The sequence below is a fragment of the Barbus barbus genome, assembly GCF_936440315.1.
Source record: "Barbus barbus genome assembly, chromosome: 40".
In the NCBI taxonomy this organism is placed as follows: Eukaryota; Metazoa; Chordata; class Actinopteri; order Cypriniformes; family Cyprinidae; genus Barbus; species Barbus barbus.
Genome location: NC_136718.1, coordinates 16,297,794 through 16,319,997, shown reverse-complemented (window position 1 = coordinate 16,319,997; position 22,204 = coordinate 16,297,794). Strand labels below are relative to the sequence as shown.

The 22,204-nt window shown below is 38.3% G+C and overlaps 2 protein-coding genes across 3 annotated transcripts; one reads left to right on the top strand and one right to left on the bottom strand.

Annotated features, from left to right (window-relative positions):
• Nucleotides 1-1,466: 1,466 nt before the first annotated feature.
• Nucleotides 1,467-15,392, top strand: LOC306859610 (zinc finger protein Eos-like). 2 transcript variants are annotated; one of them, XM_079400725.1, is made up of 8 exons: nt 1,467-1,632; nt 3,651-3,705; nt 3,973-4,077; nt 4,221-4,526; nt 4,653-4,820; nt 5,683-5,835; nt 10,678-10,809; nt 11,695-15,392. In XM_079400725.1, exons 2-8 carry the CDS (start codon nt 3,663-3,665, stop codon nt 12,489-12,491), a joined length of 1,704 nt encoding a protein of 567 aa, XP_079256851.1. In that variant the 5' UTR covers nt 1,467-1,632; nt 3,651-3,662; the 3' UTR covers nt 12,492-15,392. The 2 variants fall into 2 exon arrangements, with proteins under 2 accessions (XP_079256851.1, XP_079256850.1); XM_079400724.1 differs by having other exon boundaries at nt 1,523-1,632; nt 4,638-4,820.
• Nucleotides 15,393-16,016: 624 nt separating this feature from the next.
• Nucleotides 16,017-18,945, bottom strand: LOC306859142 (small ribosomal subunit protein eS26-like). The gene is made up of 4 exons (XM_079400011.1): nt 18,918-18,945; nt 18,216-18,393; nt 17,982-18,112; nt 16,017-17,838 (listed from the first exon to the last, which is right to left on the bottom strand). The coding sequence occupies exons 1-4, from the start codon at nt 18,918-18,920 to the stop codon at nt 17,803-17,805; spliced, it is 348 nt and encodes a 115-aa protein (XP_079256137.1). The 5' UTR covers nt 18,921-18,945; the 3' UTR covers nt 16,017-17,802.
• Nucleotides 18,946-22,204: the final 3,259 nt, after the last annotated feature.

Genomic DNA, 22,204 nt, shown 5'->3' with positions numbered 1-22,204 from the left:
AATACATATATTTATTATATATATATATATTTACTATATATTCACTAGTCCAAATTAGTATGACTCTGTACATCAGAACAGAGTATTATATGGTATATGCATGTCAGTATAGGACAGGCCTACATAACAGCCACACCTACAATAATAAACAGAAGAAGAGGAAAAGTATATATCATGAATATATAATTTTTCTCTAATTATATGTTCAACAAAACCACCTGTTACCCTACACGGAGAAATAATTAAGTGTTGCTTTAATTAAGGAATTTTGTATTTATGATAAATCTTAGTAACATTTACTTTTTGAATGTAATTTTGTTTATATGCACAATAATATAATTATCAATGATCTTAGAATTTAGAATAGTTCTATCATTACTGTGTGATTTGTTCCAATTAAACGTTCAAAGAAATTCCCACAAACAGACAAATATTACCTGTTTTGACACAGGGAAGTGCTTAAGTGTTGCTTAAATGAAAGAAATATAGCCAATTCACTGTCATCGAAATAATAACAACAAGAATATACACATTAATATAATTATTAATGGCTTTAGAATCTAGAATACTGTGCCATTTGTTCTAATTTTACATTCAACATAATTGAAGAGCTTAAATGAAATTATTTTTTCATTTTGTGACCCTGGACCACAAAACCATAGTCATAAGAAGCACAGGCATATTTGTAGCAATAGCCAACAATACATTGTGGGTCAAAATGATTGATTTTTCTTTTATACCAAAAATCATTAGGATATTAAGTAAAGATCATGCTCCATGAAGATATTTTGTAAATTTCCTATCGTAAATATATCAAAACTTATTTTTTGGTTAGTAATTTGCATTGCTAAGAACTTCATTTGGACAACTTTAAAGGTACTTTTCTCAATATATATATTTTTTTTTTTGCACCCTCAGATTCCAGATTTTCAAATAGTTTACCTGGGCCAAATATTGTCATATGCAAACAAACCATACATCAATGGAAATCTTATTTATTCAGCTTTCAGATGATGAATACATCTCAATTTAAAAAAAAATGTACCCTTAGGACTGGTTTTGTGGTCCAGGGTCACAATTGTTAATTGTTTTAAAATTTAGAATATCATTATTGTGTGGTTTGTTCTAATTATACGTTCAAAGAAATTCCCACAAACAGACAAATTTGACCTGTTTGACAGGGAAGTGCTTAAGGGTTGATTAAATCAAGTAGCTTATTATTTAAGATAAATCATAGGAAATATTAGTTGTTTGAATGTCTCTTGTCTTCGAAACAACAACAATATGCACATGAAGATAATTATTAATGGTTTAAGAATTTAGAATATACTCTGTCATTTGTTCTAACTATAGACTGTCGTCGAAATTAAATATTTATAATATAATAATATGTGGCGTTTGTGGCTTCTGCGTGGCTTTGTATGGTTCGTGACCTGTAGCTCTTGGATCGATGTATTCGATAATCCCTCTCAATCATGAGTTCTCGGTTATAGGTTATTCGGGCCTGTATCCCGGCATGGGCCCGGAAGTTGTTTGGGGTTTCAGGTAAAAGATCCCGGAGATGCTGCCTTCGCCAGAGAAAACAAACGGCGGTTCTGCTGTATAAATATTGCAATCACAGTCGATCGTCAGGTAAGAAAAAATACTCACCGTGCAAAATCGATAGAGGTTATTCAAGGAAAGTGACATTATGTCAGGTAACTATGCTCGGATTGGGAGGGTTTACACGGCTAGACGGATCTGTCGAGTGCTGGGTGCCATAGCAACGCCAGCGGGCTCTCAGGAAACATAATTCCGCTTTAGTTTGTCACGTCTAAAGATCGACTGTATATCACGACCGGAGGCTGCCGATTGGATTGCGTTGTCAGCAACGCGAGTTCTTTCGTTTGTGAGGTAGTTTAGCGATGTCTTTGGCTTATTGTGAGCTGTCACGTCTCGTTAGCTGGTTAGCAGCGGTTGCTAGCTTGTGTTGCTCTAGACAGACAGGATTGACATGATTCTGCGTGCTGTCTGTCAGTCCTCCTCTGCAGCACGACGGTGCATGAAAAGTTACAAACATACGAGTGCTTGAGCACGATTATCATGTTCTCGTCGCCGGCCATTGTTTATGGTATGATTGCTGACAGAGAGGGGCTGTTTCGATTATTGCGGGAATTGGACTCATTGACAGCACTGTGAATTCATGAGATCTGCCTGTTGCAGCTGTGCATGTTTTCTGTCTTTTACGACACAAAGAGGTCTTGCGTTTCTGAAGGCCTGTTTGTTCATATCATATTGTACATGTTTAGATCATGTATTATTATAAGTATTACACCATATAGATAATAGTCTTTAAGAGTCCATGTTTATTCTAGGTTTTAAAGAATGAAAAAGAAAACAATATGTCGTTTGTCATCTAACTGTATAATAGCAACACAATCAGAATGTGTTTTGATCCATATTATCCATGAAAAAATAATTAAACTGTGAAACCAGAATTCTAAAGTCCTTAAGAAGGAGTTTGTATCTGGTACCAAAGTGTATTATAATGGGGAAAAAAAATAAAAACATATTTTTAAATAAAACATTTGTTCGTACATAATTTATGTAAAAATAAAGGTTGACAACTCGGTGTCACTTTTCATGTTTTTCACCACTTATAGCAATTCATTGCCTGGTTTAAAACACCTTGTGCACTATTTTGTTATTAGTAAATGTATGGTGTATCTTTATTTCTAGTTTTAGTTTATGTAGATTTCAAAATTCTCTGTTATGAGTGGAGCAGACAATATGAGACTATTTTGCATGTCCATTTCAACAAATCTATTCATTCCCATTTATGCCATGCACTAGCAATGTTTAGGAAAGTGCCATGGTGGGTTATGTTGTTATTTAGTGTAAAATATTACATCAAAGGGGAGGTTATTAGCCCTGCTATTTCCTGTCATATAGAAAAGCATGTGTGCGGGTCTAAATTTTAGACAAAATGAAATATTTTGGGGTCCTATTTGATTTATAGACATCCAAAAAGAGCTATTTACATGCCAGTGGTTAAAGGCTTTGAAGGCTTTCTTTAAATACGGCTCATATTTGAAAGTAGATGTGTCAAATAATATTTTTATAAACATAAACATGTATTTTGTTTTGCTAAAGGGTTGCATTTGTTTCCAGCACCAAAGCGACAGATAATATGTGGAAATTTCTGAGTAATAGCAAATCATACCAACCCCTGCATTTGGCTTAACATCAGCATTGCTTGAGATGTCAGCCTGTGTTCTGATAGGTCACAGGCTAAAGGGAGGGCAGTTTCTTGCACTTTACGCTCTCCATTTAAGACTAGAATTCTATAGAATGGACACTCACTTCAGCTGTTGAGCTAGAAATGAGATCTTGACCAGTGTGTGCATATAAATTATTCAGCTACTCGAACCGTGCAACCACACAGGAAAGGAAGAAATAACAAACTGCAAGTGAACCAGTTTATTTTTTCAGAAATCAGAGGAGCCAAATACTTACATTTTAGCGTTCTTTGTGTGCACTGTCTTATTGCAAAATGTACCACTGCATGCACTTAGGTTTCTTAAAAACTTGCTTTGCTATTTTATGTTCAAAGTTGTGTAAGTTTCATGCCTTATAAAGAAATATTTTTTTTGTATGATTTCTCGGTACAGGCAGCTGGTGTGATGATGAATGCTGACGATTGCAATGGCCGTTCGTACATGTCAGGTAAGGTGCCTTTTTCAGATCTTATTCTTTTGTTTTTAACACATACATGCATCTAAATATAGTGGGTTTTGAATGTCCATTATTCAAATGTCCATTAAAATCTGTTATATATTTTTTTTATTTTAAACATTTTTTAATTAAAAGACATTTAAAAAAATACTTTTTTTCATTTCAAATTTTCACTTAAATTGTCATGCTGATATTATTTACAGTGGAAAATTTGCAAAGAAGTATTTTGAACCCCATTGTACATGTTAATATTTTCAGGTAGTGGAGATTCTTCAACAGAGCGGGAGTTTTTCGCAGGGCTGAGAGTACCCACCGTGAGCACACCAAACAGTCAACAGTCCTCACCCAGCCGTTCACTCAGTGGTCAGTATTTCTGTCCATTAAACTCATATAATAATTTCTGCATTTGCCAAAAATTTCACTGCCACGCTGATAGTTGATGATTTCTACTTTGGATAAAAGCATCTGCTAAGTGAATAAATGTACAACTTTCTCTCCATCCCCAGCTAACTCCATCAAGGTGGAGCTGTATAGTGACGAGGAGGCAGCTGGTGCTCCGCTGGCGGAAAAGAGAGTCGGGGAGAAGGATGAAGGATGGAAAGATGAAAAGGGCGAGTTGGCAGAAGATGGTGGCGTGGAGATGGTCGGAGGGACACGAGGGCAGGCTGGGAGCGGCTGCGGGGAGATGGCCAGCTCTGAGTCTGCATCCCCTGGTCCCATTCGGCTGCCCAATGGGAAACTTAAATGTGATATATGTGGGATGATCTGCATTGGTCCCAATGTTCTAATGGTGCACAAGCGCAGCCATACAGGTAAGCATCTTTCTTGACCAACTCTTGACAAAAAAAGATCAAACGTATTTAAAAATGTTAGCTTGAAAATATGTGCTGCTGTTTTTTTTGGGCCGGTGGGAAAACTGGTAGTCTTGGTCTCGGTAGGTGAGCGGCCATTCCAATGTAACCAGTGTGGGGCCTCCTTCACTCAGAAGGGCAACTTGCTGCGTCACATCAAGCTCCATTCTGGCGAGAAGCCCTTCAAATGCCCCTTTTGTAACTACGCCTGTCGCCGCCGTGACGCCCTGTCAGGACACCTCCGCACCCACTCCGGTGAGCCTTTGTGGTTTGAGAGAGGCCATTTGCGAGAAATAAAGAAGGACTTAGACAGAACTTAGTGGCTGGAAAATGAATGGATGGAAAAGCGTGTGGGATGGAAAAAGCCTTTTGATTTGCCACAGAGCAGAAATTAATATAGTCAAGGCCATTTTAACCTATTTCTCCTTTAATGCACGTGGTGATTATTTTGCTGCCTAGAACTTTGCTAACCTTCCTTTTAAACCTGTTGCTCTACTAAGGGTTGTGTGAGAAGACAAATAAGTGTGAATAAGACCTCATCGATCAGTTATGTAATCAAGTTAAAGACAACAGAATTCAGCGGTCTAGTATGACATTTAGAGTATTATGAAAACAGGATATCCTGCTTGTGTTTTTGAATGATGAAGAGCATTCACCTGTAGTGCCTAAGTAAGGTCCTTTGAATGAGGATGCAGATATTCAGAGAAATTACTTGGTAATGAATTTCTCCGAAATGACGCATATCTCTAAAGCTGAACGGACCGATGCGGTCTGTAGGTTTTCCTATTCTACAAACGTCATAGATGAGCAGCGTGTCATTTCGTTTTTGGGGAAATTGTGACAAGGGAAATTCTGTGGTCTGATGAATCCTGTACCAGTCATTACATTATTCGTATTTAATAATTATATTGGAAATATTGTTATTATATTACATAAACATTTTTATTTAGCATGTTTTGTTCAATTTTTTTATATTACAATTTATAAAAATAATAGTTTTATTAGGTAACACCTTATAGTAGCCACAATGTCAATATTGTATTAGTAATGTTCATGTTTACATAACACCTGCAAACTGTGTGAAATGCATTCATATTCTGCCTCCTCGATATTTCAGTGTCCTCCCCTACAGTAGGGAAGCCCTACAAGTGCAGTTACTGTGGCCGCAGCTATAAGCAGCAGAGCACCCTGGAGGAGCATCGTGAGCGCTGTCACAGCTACCTACAGAGTTTGGACCACCAGCCGGCTCACAACACCCAGCCTGCACACGGTAATACCATATTTACTCACACAAATGCAATTTGATGTTAAAATGCATGATATCGTTCTTTCTGCAGTAGCAATAGTATTCATTACTCAAGTGCTGCTGCTTTTGAAAGCTCTCCAGTGTTATTGCATTCATGCTCTGTGAAGATCACAGCTGGTGATGTAGCTGCGCAGGTGAACAGTCCAAAGCACTTCGTGATTAAAATACATGCTTTGGAGAGGATAAACTGGTGGTTGTGTGTAAAAAATTTCTGTGCTGTAGGCATTGAGGTATGTACGTGTTAAAATGTAGCTTATACTTGCTGCAGTCTCTTATGTTGTTAATATGCTCAGTTTTATTCTTATTTTAAAAACAGACCTGGGGCCCGTTTCAGTAAGGAGGTTCAACCAACTCTGAGTTGAAACTTGAACTCGGAGTTGACTTACCCTGAGATGGGAACCTCTGAGTTTTTGGTTTCAGAACAGCTGAACTGAGTTAGGTTGACTCTGAGTTTAGCGCGTACACCACGACTATGAGAAGTCATGATCAATGGAGCTCCGAAATTATAATTAACCATGGCAACAGCACCTGACAAAAAGATGTGAACATACTTCCGAGTCAACACGTAACTTTAATTCTTAAAGGAACACTCCACTTTTTTTGAAAATTGGCTCATTTTATAACTGTTTAAGCTAGAGTTAAACAGTTGAGTTTTACTGTTTTTGAAACTATTCATCCGATCTCCAGGTCTGGCGGTAGCACTTTTAGCTTAGTTTAGCATAGATCATTGAATCAGATTATACTCTCATTCCGGCGTAATAATCAAGGAACTTTGCTGCCGTACCATGGGTGCAGCAGGCGCAATGATATTACGCAATGCCTGAAAGTAGTCCCCAGGCCTTTTATTGTGGCCAGCCTAAGGCACACCTGTGCAATAATCATGCTGTCTAATCAGCATCTTGATATGCCACACCTGTGAGGTGGATGGATTTTCTTGGCAAAGGAGAAGTGCTCACTAACACAGATTTAGACAGATTTGAGAACAATATTTGAGAGAAATAGGCCTTTTGTGTGCATAGAAAAAGTCTTAGATCTTTGAGTTCAGCTCATGAAATATGGGGGCAAAAACAAAAAGTGTTGCGTTTTTAATTTTGTTCAGTGTAGTTACCTAGCTGGAGATTACTTTCAGGCGCTGCGTAATATCATTGCGCCTGCTGCACCCATGGTACGGCAGCAAAGTTCCTTGATTATTACGCCGGAATGAGAGTATAGTTCCTAGCCATATTGGCCTAGAAAATCGCAACTTTTCATTTTCCGTCGGCCTTAGTACACAATGTAACTAAGAAAGAGTCTAGCTTTAAATAGGAAAATTATCGAAACTCTTTGGTCATTTTTGAGCTAGATGCTAATGGTCTAATCCGATTCAATGATCTATGCTAAACTAAGCTAAAAGGCTACCGCCAGACCCAGAGATTGGCTGAATGGATTCAAAAACGGTAAAACTCAACTGTTTAACTCTAGGGGAGTTATAAATTGAGCCTATTTTCAAAAAAGGGCAGTGTTCCTTTAATCACTGTTCAGAGGTGAAAAATGTAACTTATTGAACTAATATTAATTTTCATGGTATCCCACTGCAAAAAAAAGAATGTGGCAGCAGCTAAAAAATGAAGTATAAAACAATTAAATTAAAGTAAATCTTTAAGCATAAAAGGTTCACGGGTGTAGGCTACATGACTTTATAAACATTTGACATTAAATATCATTCAGTGTCTATTTCAATGCGCAGAAACTTTTTCCACATAGTCTAATGCTCTTTTCACATAGGCTAATTAAATGTTCTCTAATCCAACCGGTTACATTTCTTAGAGTAATGAAATTAACAACTGACTTGTACTCCGTCAACAGCAAGAAGGCAGAGGCTCGCAAAATGGGGGGAGAACCTGCACCAGCACCACTGACACTGACTGATTGGAAGAATTTTTAAATCCAAAAGGAAAAAGAATAACTGTTGCTTTTATATTTAAAGGAAATAAAGATGACCAAATAAATTGTGAATAATTTGTGTTTAATTACCAGCTGTGGTGGAGGTTACGGCATATATCTCCATCTGGCATCCTTCCATTCCATACAGTAATCCGATTCATTTTCAGAAGGTGCGATGATGGGAATACGCGTGTCATTAATGCATCCAACCACTCTGGAAATCCTGAAGGAAATTTTAATTGGGTTACTTCCAGAGGGCGTGGCAAGCTGTTATCAAGTGAACGTCATTTATCAGATTAGACTCATTTAAACCCATTTCTACACCACTGACCTACAGTCCAGTGAAACTCCTCTTTGACGGATTTGTGCCCAGGAAAAAAAAAGAAAAAGTTACCACGCTAACTGACTTTGAGTATAAGTTACCTCTCTTTCAGAAACAGGCTTGACTTACCCTGCTTTCTCAGGTTTGACAAACCTCCCATTTTGAAACAGAAAACCCAGTTTCCCTAATTTCATAGTTAACATACTCCGTTTTCAATTATCCTTCCTTCTGAAATGGGCCCCTGTTGTTCAGTCAAACTAAATAATAATTTAATTATTTTTTACATTGGGCTAGGTTTGATTTAGATTCTTAAATAAAGGAGTACTTTTATTAATACAGTGGGGGAAAAAAATTATTTGATCCCCTGCTGATTTTGCACGTTTGCCCACTGACAAATAATTGATCAATCTATAATTTTAATGGTAGGTTTATTTGAACAGTGAGAGTAACAACCAAATAGCAGAATAACAGAACAACAACCAAAAAAATCCAGACAAACGCATTTCAAAAAAGTTCTAAATTTGATTAGCATTTTAATGAATGAAATAAGTATTTGACCCCTTTGCAAAATGACTTACTACTTGGTGGCCAAACCCTTGTTGGCAGTCACAGAGGTCAGACGTTTCTTGTAGTTGGCCACCAGGTTTGCACACATCTCAGGAGGGATTTTGTCCCACTCCTCTTTGCAGATCCTCTCCAAGTCATTAAGGTTTCGAGGCTGACGTTTGAACCTTCAACTCGAACCTTCAGCTCCCTCCACACATTTTCTATGGGATTAAGGTCTGTAGACTGGCTATGCCACTCCAGGACCTTAATGTGCTCCTTCTTGAGCCACTCCTTTGTTACCTTGGCCATGTGTTTTGGGTCATTGTCATGCTGGAATACCCATCCACGACCCATCTTCAACGCCCTGGCCCTGACGGTGCATGGCCCTGTCCATTGTCCCTTTGATGTGGTGCAGTTGTCCTATCCCCTTAGCAGAAAAACACACCTAAAGCATAATGTTTCCACCTCCATGTTTGACGGTGGGGATGGTGTTCTTGGGGTCATAGGCAGCATTCCTCCTCCTCCAAACACGGCGAGTTGATGCCAAAGAGCTGGATTTTGGTCTCATCTGACCACAACACTTTCACCCAGTTCTCCTCTGAATCATTCAGATGTTCATTGGCAAACTTCAGACGGGCCTGTACATGTGCTTTCTTGAGCAGAGGGATCTTGCGGGCACTGCAGGATTTCAGTCCTTCACGGCGTAGTGTGTTACCAATTGTTTTCTTGGTGACTATGGTCCCAGCTGCCTTGAGATGATTGACAAGATCCTCCTGTGTAGTTCTGGGCTGATTCCTCACCGTTCTCATGATCACTGAAACTCCACGAGGTGAGATCTTGCATGGAGCCCCAGTCTAAGGGAGATTGCCAGTTATTTTGTGTTTCTTCCATTTGCGAATAATTACATCAACTGTTGTCACCTTCTCACCAAGATGCTTCACGATGGTCTTGTAGCCTATTTCAGCCTTGTGTAGGTCTACAATCTTGTCCCTGACATCCTTGGACAGCTCTTAGGTCTTGGCCATGGTGGAGAGTTTGGAATCTGATTGATTGATTGCTTCTGTGGACAGGTGTCTTTTATACAGGTAACAAACTTAGATTAGGAGCACTCCCTTTAAGAGAGTCCTCCTAATCTCAGCTCTTTACCTTTATAAAAGACACCTGGGAGCCAGAAATCTTGCTGTATTTGAGGGGGATCAAATACTTATTTGACGCACTATAATGCAAACCAATTTCTAACTTTTTTGAAATGCGTTTTTCAGGATTCTGACTGATCATTTCTTTGTCAGTGGGTAAATGTACAAAATCAACAGGGGATCAAATAATTTTTTCCCCACTGTAAATGAGTACACGACTGTGCAAAAGTTTGCGGTCAGTGCAATTTAATTAAATTTTTTTTGGATACTTTTTTTATTGATACTTTTATTCAGCAAAGACACATTAAATTGATTAAATTAAACTCATTAAATTAAATTGAAAGTGACAGTAAAAAATGTATAATATTATAAAATTTCTGTTTTGAATGAATGCTGTTCAACTGAACTTTCTTTTCTTAAAGGAATCCTGGAAAAATGTATTGCAGTTTCCACAGAAATACTAAACAGCACTGTTCCAGAACTGTTTTCAACATTAATGATGATAGGAAATTATTCTTTAGCACCAAATCAGCATATTGGAATGTTTTCTGAAGGACAATGTGGAGCTTTGCCATCACAGGAATAAATTACATTTTAACATTTTATTATTAAAATAGTTTGTTTTGAATTGTAAACTTGTTTTGAATTTAAATTTCACTATAGTTCTGATTTTACCGCATTTATCTAATAAGTGCAGTCCTGGTGAGATATTTCTTCCAAAAACTGACCCCAAAACATTTGAACATTAGTGTATATTCTATGCCAAAAAAAATGTCTGTCCTCTCAAAAATGATGTGAAATTTCACTGGTATTGGCTAATGTTTGAAGCCAAGCACTCATTCAATTATAAACATGCTTTTACATTGGCATTTTGTTCAGGTGACGAGTCCCATAACTTGGAGATGATATCTGAACCCCTGATCCAGTCCTCCTCAGAGAAGATGACCTTCATTGATCGGCTGGCCAATAGCATCACCAAGAGGAAGAGATCTACACCCCAGAAGTTTCTGGGTAAGGCCATTTCTTTGAGTACCTTAGTAGAAGTGTAGCTCTGCTATTCAGGGTGAAAAGTTGTGAGCTAGTAAACTATGCAACAAGAGAGACAATATTCAGACTATAAGCAAAAGCAAACATACAACAAAATATGCAAGTTTGTGAACATATCACTCAGGTTGGCAAATCAGTCTGAATCCTATAACTCACTTTCTTATTGATTTTATTTGAAAGAATCCATTTCAGCGAATCACATATTATTATGTCTGACTCAGATTGAGCTGAAAACCATTACTCTCTTTTATATACATTTTTTAAGTGTTAAACATGCAAATTTGTAAGCTTAGTGAAACTTAATTCAGTCTAATTACAGACTGGTGGTCATATATCAAAGTGTAGATATATACACTAGTGTGGTTGGAAAGACTTTTTAATGTTTTTGTAAGAAGTCCATTATGCCCACCAAGGCTGCATTTATTTGATCAAAAACACACACACAAAAAAAGTAATTTTGAGAAATATTATTACAATTTTTGTAAATTATTTGGGTGGTGGCGAAGTAGAATTTTTTGAAAGGCTTTACTATCACTTTCTGATTAAAAGACTTAATTACTTTTTTTTTTAATCTTACTGTACTACAAATTTTTTAATGGTAGTGTATTTTTTTATTTCTATTTTATATAATTTATTTAAAGTAAGTGTGTGTGTGTGTGTGTGTGTGCGTGTGTGTGTATGTATATTTAGCTTAGTTTTTAGAATTTTGTTGCAATTAATTAGATTTGAAAAAAAGCAATATGTTATAAAAAATAGTATTGGTAATTGCTTAGCTGCAAAACAATATCACTTCAGTGTAATCTAGTCATTACTGAAGATCAATCATACTGATGCTCCTTGACTTTCTAGGTGAAAAGCACATGCGACTGAATATATCCGAAGCACCTTATGAACTCGACCCCAATCCTGATAAAGAAGGGGACATGTTGCTTTCGCATCCCGAGGGTGACCCCGCTGCTTTAGCTGGCATGGGAGGGCGTTTCCTGCGGGGGCCGAGAGGAGGCAGCAACGATGTGGATCATTCCCACTCCCTGCGGATGCCTCCCCACTCCGCCTGCCTCTCAGAGTTCACCCCAGTTATCAGCTCCGTCTACCCTCACATAACCCCTCTAGGGCAGCGTCTAAACTGTGCAGGGGGCATCTCCATGGGCCTGGCCGGGAGGGAGGCCGGCGAGGGTCATGAAGATGCGCCCTCCACCCGCAGTCATGCCGCCTCGCCAAGCAACGGTTACCAAGATTCGACAGACACTGAGAGCATGGTGGAGGAACAGTGCGTCATCACCTCGGTGCCACCAGGAAACTTGAACCACCGCGGGCGCGAGCGGCACAGTCCTAGTCACGCCAAAGAAATGGACATGGAAGGGGACAGGGAGAAAGGGGTCCATGGGGGTTTACAGACCAAGGTGAGCCCGCGCTCACCACCAGCGAGGGAAGCCATGCAGGTGGTGGACGGGGAAGGGCGGCCGGTGCGCTCCTTCCGCTGCGAGCACTGTCGCATTTTCTTCCTGGACCATGTCATGTTCACCATCCACATGGGCTGCCATGGTTTCCGCCAGCCCTTCGAGTGCAACATCTGCGGCCACCGCAGCCAGGACCGCTACGAGTTCTCCTCGCACATTGTCCGTGGGGAGCACCAGGTTGGCTGAGGTGGGCTTGTAGATGGCGGAAGTGGAGACTGGGGGGAGATGTACAGAGCGTTGTATGCTGCTTTGATATGGCGTCATGGCGTCTAGTTCGGTCTGCACCAGATTGGGGCACATTAGCACTTGCTTTTATAGTTAGCAAACATCATATTTTATCGCCGAAGGCTAATCGCTTAGGTACGACCATAAGACGTGCAATTGCATCCCGTGTTGGAGGATGTCAGGAGGATTCAAGCGGGGGACAGGTCATATCCTCCGATTGCACTCCCACACCAAGTCATTCATTGCAAGACGCAGCTGTTTTGCTTTAGAAGTGCCTTCCTTCCGTGGGGTTTATTTTTTATCAGTTGAGCAGAGAAATCGAGGTGTGAGATTAGGTCTATACTCATCTGTTCGGCGGCGTTTACATAGAGTCTGCCTCTTGAAGAGAGAAAGACAATGAACTGCTTAGACGTCCAAAGTCTGGACTGTTTCCAGAGCGGCTTTCCAAAGTTTCTGAGCCTGTTAAACAAGAGAAATCTATGCCTAGGAGTATTCACACAAACTTTGTGCTCTTTTAGGATACCTCGGTGGGACTGTTGAAATTAGGCGACTCAGGGAGGACACTGCTGACAGAGAGGGAATGGAGAACAAGCAGCGTGAATTGCAAAACTGAGGCTGGAGTATTGGTATGTTAGCCATATAAGGAGCACAGACACATATTGCCTTAATCGTTGCTTTATATGAACCCTGTACAAGCTAGTTGTCGAATTGCACATGGTTTTTAATGCTGGACGATTCAGTAGGTACAGTGCAGCATGAATTCGGGTAACTTCAGAACTGAGATGATACGGCACTCTTGGGACAAATAGGATTGGGGTTAGGCTAAGGCTTGGGTAATTTTATTTCTTTCTAAAATGTATGTTGATGTTTTATTTGAGAAAGGAAATGAACTTGAAACATTTGCCTTAGTTTTTGAGTCTACAACCTCTGTCCTGAATCAAAAAAAAAACTAAAAAAAAAACAGTTGGGTTCCTCGTGCCTCAGATCTTGATTGTCGTTTCAAACTTTATCTTGACCTCACTTAAGTGACGATAAAGATTTTGCCTATCAAATCTATTGAGGTTTTTTTTTTAATCGTTTTTGTAGTACGGAGTCCCCGCCATCCATCCTCCGCCATGCTGCGAACACAGTGAGCCACATTATGTTTTTTTTTAGATGCGGTAAAACATGCGGAGGGGGGAAAGGAGCCTTAATGTTCTGGTGCAGACCAAACACAGACCCATGTTGCATTCTGTGACTTTGATGACGAGTGAGGGTTGTTACCTCAAAAGGAGGATTGCACTTTTTCTAATTCTGCTTAAATGTGAGTGTTTTGCTGGGGCTGTTGGGAGGGTTTTAGGACAGGCGCGGCGGCACGGGTGGGGGTGGGTATGTATTTTATTCAAAGGCTTTAGGGGAGCAGGCACAGTAATGACTGGTAACTGAGCTTTGAAACATATTCTTTTGTTTTCTGAAATTGCTCTATTGCACTGATTTCTGATAAAAATGCTATTTAGAGAAAACAAGAAACAATTTGATACAAGAACTCATTGGTTATAAAGACCAGATGAACAGTGTGGTGTTTTTAAAAACAATTCTATAAAGGCTATTTTCCTAATAACAAAAGGGGTCGCGGTCATTTAAGGATTCAGAACTGAACATTTTCTCCTTGTGTTGTAAAATTTGGTGCTTGGATGTTTGTGTGACTTCTGCCCTTGATATTGGACTTGTATCCTGTACGCTTGTCCTGTGTGGTCATGTCCCATATGAGTTCATGCATACGGTACTCTCGATCCCCACTGAGTACGAACTGCTGCTCTATTTTGAAGGAAAGGACTGAAATATTGTCGTAGAGTTACGTACCGTCCTGCCAAGATGTATCGTGGCTTGTTTATCAGTGGATCTCACTTGCACAAACTGAGACGAAACGAAAGAACCAATGAGTGAATTTTGAAGATTCGCGAAGATTTGTTTTGTTTGATTGCTTGTACATTTCTCACCTCTATGTGATGTGGGCTGTGGTTAAGGGTACTTGGATGTTGTGGCATGTGTGTATCACTTGACCTTGGAGGTGGTCAGCTGTTTCCAAAACTTGCTTACGTGTAATCCACTGACCCTACATCCTTTGGTTATTTTTACAACGTTTGTAGGCCTCTTAATGCGTATGCTTGAATTCACTCCAGTGCAAGCCTACGGAGTACAGTATGAATGGATCGAAGAAGTGAGACCAAATCCAGTATTTACAAAGGTTAGTTAACCCTTCATAGACTTTCGTTTTCTTTTTTTTCTGCAGAAATCAATTTATTTACTTGAAATTATGGCAAAAACCATATATGACACAATGCACTTAAAGATCAAAAAGAAATGATGTAATGAATTCTACCGAGTGTGTGAATAGGAGAGGTTGCATGTGTACTCGTTTGTTTGCTGGGGTTCTGCAACTGTTCTGCTTGTGAAATAATAGCTGCAATTTTCCCTATTTCCTCTAAACCAAACCCAGCTCTTTTCTGCACCATTTCATATTTCTTATCCCCAAGGTGTGATGAGCTCAATATTTTTAAACGAACTGTGAAGCAACCATAATGAGCAGCAACTGAGAGAGACCTAGCATTTTTGGGGAGGCAGGGATCAAATTCTCTGTCATTCTTGGGCTTTATCCCTGGGTTCAATGTTTTTAAATATTTTGTGAGAAAAAAAATGTATATGACAAAGAAAAACTCTTTACCTCAAATTTGTTAAAATATAAAAACTGCCTCATGTTCTATAAAAGGTGTGTTGGTTTCAAGAGGTATTGTTTATTTGATCTTGTTTTTAAGGAGTGTAACCCAACTTTAAGTTGAAGTAATTTTTCATGTCCAATAAAGTAATATTTGTTGTAACTTCTGTCCGCTTACAACTCTAAACACTTGTTCTATAGTTTGCCTAATTTATGTCTAGTCTAAATGAAATTGCCTTTGATTATGTTAGGTATGTTTAAGGTAAGTGGACATTTAAAGTGAAAGCTCACTATCTTTAACCACCATTTTTTATTTTTGTAATGCACTTAAGTAGTTGTGCTTTGTGACAAATTAATTTTGAAAAGTACAAATATTCCATGTAATCTACATTAAAATTATTTTCTTAAATAATTTTAGCATGTATTATAAATTAACTTAAAGCTTATTTTCTCAGTTGAGTCGACTTAAGTGCAGATATTTTAGTATAATATTCATATTTGGAATGTTATTATATTTTAATTTGTCATTTTAACTAAGTTTAAGTCTTTTCGTTTGGTCTTTATTATGTGTTGTTTTAGTTTTACTTTTTGAATTCCACTTTAATTTCAGTTTTTCTCATTTAATATTTCCATTTTATTTCAGTAAACAAGATGTTTGAATAGTTTTAGTATATGTTCATGAGAATGCTATTAGTACTTAATTATTATTTACTACTAGTATAACAACAATATAATTTGAATTAAAGAAATTAAAGACTAGGTTTTATTTATTAAAAAAACAATGAGCAATGTATTTTACAGTCTTTATTAATTTTTTAATAAAAACATTTTTTTTGTTCACAACGCATTAACTAAGGTTAACAGATACAACTTTTGATTTTATAACTGTCTTAGTAAATGCTGAAATAACCATTGAGATAAATACTGTAGCAGTACTGTTCATGGGTAAGTAAGTAAAGTTGATTTATATAGCACATTTATCTCAGCAAAGATTCCTGACCTGGGAAGAGACTGAGGAGAAATGCTTGCCAAGCTCATTGATTAGACCACTTCTCAACTTTGGGGGGGCCAAAGACGATTACTTCTGTTTTATCTTCATTAAGTCGAAGAAAACTATTTGACAACCATTTCTTAATGTCCCCAAGGCAGGCCAATAATGGTTCAATGGTATCGCCAGCTTTCATTGGTATGTACAACTGGGTATCATCAGCATATAAATGAAATGAAACATTATGTCTCCTAATAATATCTCCCAATGGGCGCATATATAAATTAAAAAGAAGTGGCCCAAAAATGGATCCTTGAGGCACCCCACAGATAATAGGAGCAACAGATGAAGAGAACTTGCCTAACTCAACAGAAAAAGACCTGTCTCTAATATATGACTTAAACCACTGCAAAGCAATACCCCCGATACCAGACAAATGCTCTAACCGGCAGAGGAGAATATTATGATCAACTGTATTGAAGGCAGCTGTAAGATCGAGAAGCAGCAGTACTGTATTTTTACCACTATCAACTGCAAGTAAAATGTCATTGAACACTTTAAGCAAAGCAGACTCAGTACTATGTTGTGCAGACAAACCAGATTGTAGAGGTTCTGTTAATTTAGCTTCATTCAAAAAGGAAATCAATTGTGAATATACAACTTTTTCTAAAAGTTTTGATAAGAATGAAAGCTTAGAGACAGGCCGATAATTGTCAAGACAACCTTCCTCCAAACCCTGTTTCTTAAGCAAAGGTTGAACTACAGCATGCATAAAAGATTTCCAGACTACCCCAGAGTTAATCAATGACTGAATGGAAGTACTGATTCCAGAAAAGAAGGCCTTAATAATCTCAGAAGGAATGACATCAAGTGAAGAGGCAGTTGTCTTCATCTTATTGACCAAATCAATGAAGTTCCCTCAAAGAAACATTTTGAAAACAAGAAAAGGAATCTGGACTAGCCAGTGAAAACAGCAACAGGTCTGATAACTGCATGGTAAAAGAGGAGTGAATAGCTAACACTTTATCAGAAAAAAACTTTTAAAATGTTTCACAGAGCTCAGTTGAGGGTTCCACACGAAACTGACAACCTGGATTAATTAATGAATTGATTGTGGAAAACAAAATCCTAGGTCTATGAGAGTGTGTAGTAATCAAATCTGAAAAATACTTTGACCAAGCTGATTTTGCAGCATTCTGAAAGTTAATCAAACACTCTTTAAAAAACTCATAAGACACCATTAATGAATCATGTTTCCATTTCCTCTCAACTAATGTTAACTAACTAATTGTAAAATGTTACCAAAATATTTGACAATTTCATTTTCAAAATGCACTTCAGTAAATATTCATGTTTTAAACAATTTTGCCCTATATGTTGAATTGGGGGGGGAAAAAGTAAGGTCTAGTTCATATGACTATAACATTAAGCGGTTTTATTTTCTCTCTAATTTTTCTCAGAATACAACCAAACTTCAAGTACACAAAGAAAAGCAACATTTTTCATTTTTGAGTGAACACAAAAGAACACGCTTATAATTTTAGTCCGCTTTATTTCCTTGCATAAAAATGTATGCAAATAGCTCCAGATCACATTGGTTTTGGAGGGGCTCTTGGGGCACCACCCTGAAAGGAAAAAACATTAGTAAACTCTATAGCTATATTGACAAAATAGTATAAAATTAGTATGTTTCAATTTAATTTTTGACAGCATTCGAGCACAACATGTTTATGTTCTTATTCAAAGTGGATGTGGATGCATGAATTACTGTGGGCCTGAAGCGTGGTGGAGGGGTCCGGTCCTTCCTGGCCTCGTGAGAGCGGTTTCTCACCACTTTGCTGTGGATGGCACAGCTGACACAGTAGTGCAGCTTCACATACAGTTTGGGCAAAACGTAGGCTGTAGAAAGACAAGGGAACAACTTCGGTAAATGTTTCAGCAAACCCCTAATTGTTTCTCCCCAAGAAAGCCTATATTTTCTGAAGCAAGCGTATTAACTCACAGTCAAACACACTGGCTTCAGAGATGTCCCTAACAGCCGCAGCCTCTACAATATTTCTGATGACAAACTTCTTGATGGCTTTGTCCTTAGGCACACACCGGGCACAGTTTGTGCAGCGGATGGGCTGAACATGTCCACGTCCCTTCTTGGCACGCCCGTTATTCCTCCTCTTCTTAGTCTAGATTAAGAAATATAGTCAGCACTGGTTTACAAATGACAACCTTGTTGACTTGATCTCATGAAAGATGCTCAAGTTATGATTTTTCAGTTAAAATATAATTGAAATCCAAGTCTCTGCGTCTTTAACTCTACTGTAAATGTTCACGTCATTTATTGTTATAATACATCAAGTGTATAAAGTAATAGGCATATGAATAGTCTATATAGACAGAAAATATCAGTTATCCGAGCTTTTAAAACAAAGAATCAGATCGTTAGTCGTTACCGCTTGTTGAAGCATAATGTCGGCAGATAAAAGTTAGGTAATGGCTTATAAATGCTTTTGTTACGTGCTTCACTGTACATGCGTTACACTTCGCAGGATCGCTTTATTGACTTAATATGACCAAAACGGAGTAGTGTTTCTCTGTACAAGGAAAGAAATTACTCCGAAATGTAGAACCACTGAAAAATGGCACTCACTCGTCGCCATAATCAAACAATAAAAACACTGGCCTCTGTCTGAACGATTGGAAAACTCACCATCTTGATTCAGAGAGGCATGAGAGAGGACCGGAAATGCGCAAACGTCATATATATAGTGCGCAGAGCAGCCGGAAGTCTCCGGGTAAAATGGTAAAAGCCCCAAAAGGTTTTAAATAATAGAACACTATTTTATTATTTAAAATAAATTGAGATAGATAGATAGATAGATAGATAGATAGATAGATAGATAGATAGATAGATAGATAGATAGATAGATAGATAGATAGATAGATAGATAGATAGTAATATTTCTGGTTACGTACAAAGGTCTATAACGTAAACTGGTGCCATTTTTAGATGTACAATTCCAAAATAACCTTCCTTAAGTACCTTGCAGTTGATTTATTATCATCTCGTTAAGTCCAAACAATTCAAGGTAAGTTTGTGTGCATACATTTGTGGGTTATTAAGATGTCCACTAGATGTCAGTAAAGGCTTTGTTATAGCACAGAGAACCAAGCATCTCACCCAGATGCTTTTGTCAAAGTTTAGAAGTTAAATAAGGATCAACCACTAGCCAAGCCAAGCATTGACAAGAGTAGTTGCCATGATTTGGACATATCAAATGTAGAAATTTAAGAATCATTAAAACACCCATATTGTTTGACCACTAATTTGAATATAGGTGGGGATGGGTTCTTCTCAGTGCTTAGTGGATTTCTTCGTGAACAGTTTGCTGTCTAAATACCACTGTCATTAAAGAACAAACCACACCTCTGTATGTGTCATTTGTCGTTTCATTGAGGTGGATTTCTGAGATTATGGACAATGGTTGACGGTTGGCCGATGACTTTTCTGAAATGTCCTCTGGTTTGCTTCTGGAAGTGATTATAGAGTTGGGTTGTGGAGTGGAGTGTTGTGTTGTTGGTGAAGGGTGGGGGCAAAAGAGGGAGGTGTTCTTATGCAAGCAGCTCTCAGCATGCATGTGCAGTCTTGAAGAGTGGATGTGTAGCTCCTGCAGTTGACTGTCCCCTGTGTCACTGCAGTTTGGGAGCTGTCTAAAGAAAACTGTCTTTATAGCGTCGCTGATGGGAATTGAAAGGATGAAACCTAGGCCCACAAACACAAAGGTGCATGCAATCAAATTCACTCCCACTTATATTTTGTTTTTCTTTGACCTTGTAATAGTACGGCATTTAAGATATCCATTGTAGTGCTGGTACCTGAGGGAAAGATTGCTGTATTAGCATCTGTAAATTGAATCTGAGAAGAGAAAGCTTCAGTCTGTGTGTGTGTGTGTGTGTGTGTATGCAAAAGCTGAATAGTTTTTTAAAATATCATGAGACAGAGAGAAAAAAGGGAGAGATGGGCCAGAGGAATGTGTCAGTGTTCCTGTAACCACTATGCCCCTAAACTGCAGCAAATAAACATTCCTCCATTCATGTGTCAGAGCTGAACACTTGCCCACTGTTGCTATAAAAACATAGCCAATAATTAAAACCAAAAAACCCAATGCTTTTTTTCTTTGTCTTTAACAACTTTTTTCCCCAGTGGATTGCATTTAGACAATTGTACCATTGATATATTTTTTTTCTTCCCAATTCTGTATAAAAGTGCATGAAGCACTGCAGATGAACTACAACATTGCTACTTACCACTACAGTATTTGTGGTAAGTAGCAACACTGCAAACAGCACTGGACCTCATATTTTCGTTTGCATTTTTAAAACATTTGTTTCTGAAACAACAGTAATGATTCACTTTTTTATTTAAACTATCTCTGTCATCATGTGGTTGCAGAAAATGTTTTAGTCTGGCTGAAAAACAGGCCTACTGAGAACCGCCTTTCGCCTCTATAGACTAAATCAAGAGGTCATGGTCCATTAGTTAGGGGGGGTCGATATTGCCACCTAAATCATTACTGCATCAGGCCCATTCGCCCACACACATGCTGATGTACACACTTGCACAGGAATACAGATATTATTTCACACAGACTTTCTCCCGCAGACTTGTACATCATCCAGACTCCATTCTAAACTTCACTGCACACATTGCTCAGTATAAGCCACAGACATCAGTCTAATAGTTTATAATACCCACCCTCATTCCACAGAAACATCCTCAGGAAAGAAGTGGGTTTAAGAGTGCACGGCTCTTATTTCTGTGCATAATGACTAATGCTACTTATTCACTAAATAATGTAAAAAATCTCTCTCTAAACAATTATTCACATCAGTCATATCCTCAATCCTTTCATATTGAAAGATCTTAGTTGCGTCACAGCTATCAAACATGATTTGCCACAGCATTCAGAAACAGGTTTTATCAGAAATAGTTCACCCAAAAATGAAAATTTGCTGAAAATGTACTGGCATCCAAGATGTGTTTGTTCATCAGAAAATATTTGGAGACATTTAGCACTATATCACTTGCTCACCAGTGGATCCTCTGCATGGGTGCTGTCAGAATGAGAGTTCAAACAGCTGATAAAAACATCACAATAACATCGCAATGATTTACAAGTAATGGAGCCCTGTGCATGAGATGCAGGGAAAAAACAAGATATTATGGCCATGAATTAAAGTTTTGTGAAATCATTCCCTTGTTTTAGGTAAATCATGACCACGTTATATTAATTATTTCTCTTGTCTTAAATTAAATTCTTTAGTGCCTAATTTGTGGCCACGGTAACTATTTTTTCTGCATATGTCATGTGCAGGCCTTCATAGATATAGATACATAGTTGTTGTTATTTTTCATATTATGAAATTCAATGGGCTCCAGTGTCGTTTTGGACCTTACAGATTTTCATGGGCAAAATCAGTTAAAACATTTTTGTAAATATCCTCTATTTTGTTCCACAAAAGAAAATAAATCATACAGGTTTGGAATGACATGAGGGTGAGTATGAATCAAATCTAATCATCTACTAGATCAGTGACCATGCACTCAATTGAATTATGATTTCTAAACAATAATGCCAACTAATGCCCTGTCATCCTTAACATTGCTTCTTCTCAGGGAGCAGTTGCAAGGCAGAGTAGGAGCGAATGATGGAGATGTTACAAGACTAGAGCTTTTGTGATGTGAGATGGCAGTTTCTCTGGAGCCACCATCTGCTGAGAGGGTCAGGCAGCATGTAGGGTTCAAATCTCTTGGATTCTGCCTGCTTCCCAGCTGCCATGCCCAGGCACTCCGAAATCCACACACAACCGCACTTGCACACCTTACAATTATCACACACACTCGCAGACACGCATAATCCCAGGCATGCTGCGCTGCCGAAACCATTCTCATCAGGGCTGACACTAAAGAATGTTGGGATTCTTGTCTTGAGGTAC

Coding starts and splice junctions, on each gene's coding strand:
- LOC306859610 (XM_079400724.1), top strand. CDS start 3,663: ATGATGAATGCTGACGATTGCAATGGCCGTTCGTACATGTCAG. Junction 4,527..4,637: donor GCACAAGCGCAGCCATACAG/GTAAGCATCTTT, acceptor GAAAACTGGTAG/TCTTGGTCTCGGTAGGTGAG. Junction 10,810..11,694: donor TACACCCCAGAAGTTTCTGG/GTAAGGCCATTT, acceptor TTGACTTTCTAG/GTGAAAAGCACATGCGACTG.
- LOC306859142 (XM_079400011.1), bottom strand. Junction 18,113..18,215: donor TGAAGCCAGTGTGTTTGACT/GTGAGTTAATAC, acceptor GTCTTTCTACAG/CCTACGTTTTGCCCAAACTG. Junction 17,839..17,981: donor CACCACGCTTCAGGCCCACA/GTAATTCATGCA, acceptor TTTTCCTTTCAG/GGTGGTGCCCCAAGAGCCCC.